Source organism: Microplitis mediator, chromosome 10 (genome assembly GCF_029852145.1).
Source record: "Microplitis mediator isolate UGA2020A chromosome 10, iyMicMedi2.1, whole genome shotgun sequence".
NCBI classification, from domain to species: Eukaryota; Metazoa; Arthropoda; class Insecta; order Hymenoptera; family Braconidae; genus Microplitis; species Microplitis mediator.
Window position 1 is genome coordinate 3,705,824 of NC_079978.1, and position 5,820 is coordinate 3,711,643.

The 5,820-nt window shown below is 38.2% G+C and overlaps 1 protein-coding gene across 1 annotated transcript; it reads right to left on the reverse strand.

Annotated features, from left to right (window-relative positions):
* Positions 1–232: 232 nt before the first annotated feature.
* Positions 233–936, reverse strand: LOC130676139 (uncharacterized). Its single transcript, XM_057482143.1, has 2 exons — positions 639–936; positions 233–578 (listed from the first exon to the last, which is right to left on the reverse strand). Exons 1-2 carry the CDS (start codon positions 836–838, stop codon positions 305–307), a joined length of 474 nt encoding a protein of 157 aa, XP_057338126.1. The 5' UTR covers positions 839–936; the 3' UTR covers positions 233–304.
* Between the last annotated feature and the right edge of the window lie 4,884 nt (positions 937–5,820).

Genomic DNA, 5,820 nt, shown 5'->3' on the forward strand with positions numbered 1-5,820 from the left:
CTTTCCCTAGATACCCATTTATTCATCTCGACAAAAGGATCTGCAGTCTCGTAAAATTGACAATCAATGAGCCAAACTCATATATAAAATATAAAACGCTCCCGTTTAAAAAACGGGATTAGGATCAAACTAATCGAGATGAGTTAGTTTCGGTAAACGCGATATAAATTTTCGACGGAAGAGAAAATTTTATGGGAAAAAAAATCAACTACCGGCTTTAGTTTTTTTCCTTTTTTTTTTTTTTATTTCATTATTGTATTGTAATAAATTGTGATAAAATATTTTTCACAAAAGTATATATATATTATATAGGACGAGGTGAGTTGGGAGAGTGTCTGATATATTTAGGCATCGGTTCTTCACGCAAATTTCTCTTTTTCTGAGTCCAATTTGGCGGCGGGTGCGGAATTCGGGGTCTCGGGATTATTCTGTCATCTTGAGGTTGTTTTCGGGCTGGCGGCGGTCGTTTGCGACGCGGTTTAGCGCTCGGTGCTCGCGGTTTTTTAACAGCGCGTTTTTTTTTTTTCTTGCCAGCTTCTTGGACATTTTGTGAATTACTCGAAAATCCTAAATCGAATCTACCGAAAAAAAATTATATAATTTAAATATTCAAACCGTCATGATATTTTTTTTTATACCTGTATTTATTGTTTTCTCTTTTCAAAATACCGAAATCAATGCCCCGACGAAGGGCAACGAAAATCTGTTTTTTTAAACCTTTGCCCGGTACAATATTGTGATCTTGACTCACACGTTCAATAATTTCTTTCGGAGAAAATCCATCCTCTCGGCGTTCACTTCTCAGTAAATCGTAAACTAGCGTCGATCTTCGCACCATCGCTTACTTTTTATGTAAATTTATATCACAAAAAAAATAAATAAAAATATATTTAAAAAAAAAAAACAACTTGGCTTCTTGACATAAAAATAAACAAATGTCTAACATGAAGTTGACGTTTGTAAAAATAAAACGCTAGATTTTTGTTTTCATCAAAACTTAAGTTCAATAATATGAATAACGAATACATATATATATAAATATATAATAATAATAATAGATGGATGTATTGAAAGAATCGGAGAAAGCTGGCCAGGGATCGCGTTGCCGTGAGCTAGAGAGCAGAGAGCTGGAGCCGGGTTTGTTTGCCAAGAGGGATGCGAATGTTGGAGGGTTTAGAAGCTTCAGAGATCTCCACCGTTGGGACGAGGACGAGTACAGCGTGTGCAAGGGGATGCCAAACGACGAGAGTTCTACTAGCAGAGATGGCGGATGGACGGCAACTTGGTGGTAGCTAGTGCTTTGAGGCTGCTCCTGCTTCTACCGTCCTCTCTATCTCTACTCTGTGTGTTACGTAAGAGAGACAGGAGTTACTTGCAGGAGCTGAATCGAGAGTGTTGGCGAAATACATCCTTGTATATACGTGTAGCAAAAGCATACAAGCAAAGGAGGAAATATATATGGGTTTCTACCCAAAAGCGGGGACTCTTGATGATTTCCGTGGCGAATTCCGTCGGGAGTTTCGCACGAGCAACTTCAGAGTTCCCTTTAATCATTTGATTGCCAGCACTTTGATTCAATACGTTTCCCAAAACTCTAAATGTTGTCTGATCGATCACCAGACTTTGATGAGTTACCAAAATATCTGCACGACCAATTAACTTATTTTTAGCCGATCGGCAGTTTGTAAAAAATTAATAAACTTTGAATTTTGTCTGAATAAATTATGGATATTTTTTTTTTGTTTATCAAGTAGTCAGTGCATGGGATCCTGAATGGAATGAAGCCCTCGGAAGGCCTGAGTGGATTATTGATGGGGGCAAAACAATGGCACACTTTTTTATTCATGTAGACTAGGACTGGTGAGCGAGGATGAAGCAAAAGGATGAAGGACTAGAGTCCAGAGTGTAATATGTTTGATACGCGAAAGGAAAGAAGAGAGCTGGCTGTCAGTGGTACAGCAGTTTAGTGCATCAAGTGGACGTGTATAAGCCGGAAGAGTGGCTTCAAGCGACAAGTCAAGTGCGCGAGGTACATCTGGCTGTCTGATCGCTGTTTATGGAAAATCATATACACAAAACTCTAATTGTTTAGCGAACCACTCCCAGCTTCCTCTGAAGCTTTGTTCTGGAGCTTCAATAAAATTTTTTATATCACAACTCATCGTTGAGAATAAGTCTAAGTACTACATTATTATATAAGATTTTTTTTTTTGTGTGTGCATTATGTTGTGCTCGGACGGCTTCTGAGCTTTTGATCGATAGCCAGCGGCGGAGCTTCTGAACGAAGACGGAAATTTTTTTTTTCTGACAAGAAATTTTTATTTTATTTAAAAAAAATGTTTATAAATATTTTTGATTGATATCAAAATTAATAATCGACTTTTTTTATTTTATTTTGTTATAAAATTACCATCGCTTGAGGCCACGATTTAATATCTAGTTTATTGGCTGCCGAAAAAATGCCCCGGGGTAAATTAATAATTCGAACGAAGACTTATGTCGGTTGGATCAAAAACTGTGAATGAGTGGATGAAGGGAAGGAAGAAAAAGAATGAAAAAAAGATTAATTTGACACCCCTTATTGAACGGTTACATTCTGGTAGCAAACATCATCTCCAATAGCACTCGCACTCTCGCTCGCTGAGAGCTGAAAACTAAAATAAAAATACTCCGGCAAGTGTCTTTGGTTTAAATAAAAATGACGTCAAATAAGTGCTCCTTTAGCGGTCGAAAGGTATATACATTTTGGTAAAGACCGAGCAGATAATCTTTTGACAACACAAACGTTACTCTGTGGATTGTAAATAGGACAAGGGAGACGGGGGTAAAGGAGCTCAAGAACGCTGCCGAAGACAAGTAAAGAAGGACGAGTGCCAGATTGAGTGCTCCAGAGACTAACAGAGAAGCGCGACGGTGAATTTAGAACGCGAGCAGAAATGTTTGAGTACGCCATGTCCCGCTGGGGTTCAAGCTAAAAGAGGACTTTACTCAACAGACTTCTCTCCATCCCTCTCTTTCTCCTCATCCTGTGTCACAGTTCTGCTCCATCCGCCGCCGCCGAGAGATCCAATATAATCGTGCAATAAAATTCACTCACCAAGACTCATCTCCTTTTCCCTCATTCCTTTTCTGAGCTGTTTTTTTCCTCCTTCTCGCTCCCAATCTCCGTCCCTAGCACCAGATTCTCTCTATCCCGCTTCGGGCGAACTATCGTATTGCCAAAAAGTATTAACGTCCTTCCGAACTCTTGTTTTATTTTTATTTCCGTTTAAAAGTCAATTTTTTTCGTATCAACTGATTTTTTTTTTTTTTTTCAATTAATCATGTTATTCAAATTACTAAAAAAATACTTGACAGTGGACACTGTGTATATATTTATATATTTATGTTTAGATTCACACTTTATTTTATTTATTAAACAGAACTTGTGGACCAATACGATTAATCGAAAGTCCTCCAGCCGTTTGGCGTCCATTAAACCACGAGCATGCATTATTTTTTCTCTTACACGACAGCAGCAGCGTACATATATATGTATGTATATATATGTCGGGCAATGAATGCTCGGTGTGTTTGCATAGGTCCCCGAGGTGCAATAGACTCACTTAAAGGGAGAGACACGGAGAGAAAGATAGAACGGACGTACACAAAGAGGATAACAGAGATGGGGTAGAAACACGCTCTAAAAGTTTACTGTAGTTGTACAGATATACCGTATATATGTGTATGTATATGTACAGATAGGTATAGGCACCCGTCGAGGATAAGAGAAAAAAAAGAGAGAATTGTAGCTGGGGAAAAAAGGAGAGGTTCCTATGTACACTCAGCTGTCGGGCTGTTTTTGCGTTCAAGTTATATATATATATTTTTGGGCAAAGGTAAAAGCCTCCTCGATCATCATCATCATCATGGTTACAACACCATTAGGTTGTATCGACAATTCCCGGCGCCGTAAATTTACTTTTAAATTGCCTGAATTTATTTAAAATGTTTTTTTTTTTTACTTACTTTCGAAAATAAATCTTTAAGAGACAAATTTTTTTTTTTTTTTTTTTTTTTTTTTTTGGTGACAGTTTAAATATTTTCTTACGCAAACACTTGATGAAGTTTTTAACAGAATTATATGAAATAATTAAATTAGAGGGAAAGTTTTATTGTTGACTGTTTTATTGACTTTTGATGTGGGCCAGTAAAAAGCACATGTTTGAATGTCGGGATATCAATAAAAAATTTTCATAGGAAATTTAACTATTTTGAAGATAAAAAATAAATAAAGTTTAAGAGTACAAAGTTTTCGACACGAGGATAGGAGTGTATTTATGCCTTGGGACTTTTGCGAGAAGGGTGATGACACAGTAGACGGGAAGAAGAAGAGGAGCAGCAGAATAAGAGAAGGACCGCGATAATATACAGAGCGATGGGAAAATCGAGGATGCTGGTTGGCTGCTGTAGACTCCGCCTCTAAACTGATGCCGCGGATATACACCGTAACCTCTAGTGGAGTAGAGTATGGTATGGTATACCTAACTTACGCGTTCTCTTTTCCCCCTGGTCCCCCTTTACTCCAACATCATCCAAAGTCTGCCAGCCGTGCTCTACTCCGGCACTGTGCGGACTGGGTGCATGTATGATGATGTGCTATTCCATCTCAACCTCATGAATTTCACCCTAGAGATACCTGGAGCGCGAATGAGCGTGTAATTCGAGCTACGTGTACAGTAGTTGCCTCCAGAGGAAGATAATTCGCTTACACGTGACTCTAGTTTAAATCAACGCAGAACGAATCGCGAATCCTTCTTCCACCGACGGTCTCATGCATAATATAATCTCTTAAGTTTCTCTGCTCTGTAGATTTAGTTTTCGAACTCCGCGGAGTGTATGACTGGATGTACAAAAATAAGAGGATGGAAAGTAAAAAAAATAATGATAATAAAAGGCATAAATTGGGCAAGAGATGAATGCTCGCTGTGTGGACTCAAAGTTGCACAATCAAGTGCGATAGTCACCATTGTGCATGTTGACTGCGGGTATATTTGTCTAGCAATGGAGCAGAGAGAGAGACGAGTGTACTCGACGTAAATTCGTGTATCTATTGGATCCGACTCGCTATCCTAGTCCTAGATACATTAATTACTAATAAAGTGGCATTGACCTGTTTAAAGTTTACTAATGACTTAAACTCTGTTGTGTAACTTGGGCATCTGGATCTTGGTATTAAAACTTTTTAAATTAATGAAACTTGGGCAGTGGAAATTCTTAAAGAAATAGGCTCGAGACAACTGACGAAGCTTTTAAGCTAAAAGTAATGAAAAAATATTTTAATTTGGTCTTTGAATAGCGAATACGAAGCGGTGGGAAAAGTGTTGCTATTATTTTCCGAAGGACATTGTAATCTATTGAGTATATTACGGTATATTGAGTAGGGAAAAAAAGTGACATCGAGTACTCTTAACCGGTCATGTGGGAGTTTGTCCAGACATAATGCATCATCAGAGTCGCGTGAGAGACTCTGATATAATTGCAACATTGGAAAACTGTGGTCTTGGTGTCAAACCCCAGAGATCGGTGACAATGAACTTACTCAAGAGTACTCCAAGTCCATCACATCCCCCGAATTTGTCAATAGCATCGGCAATAACAATAATAGCAATAATAATGAAAAAAAAATAAATCCACAAGTTTCCAGAATCGAGGAATAGACAAATGCGAGTTGAATAAACCTTCGGCAGAGTAACAGACAACGGAATTATTTAGACACGTTGCACCCTTTATGCGACGAAATCTTCGGTTGTATTGAAATAATGCTCCGAATAAATTTCG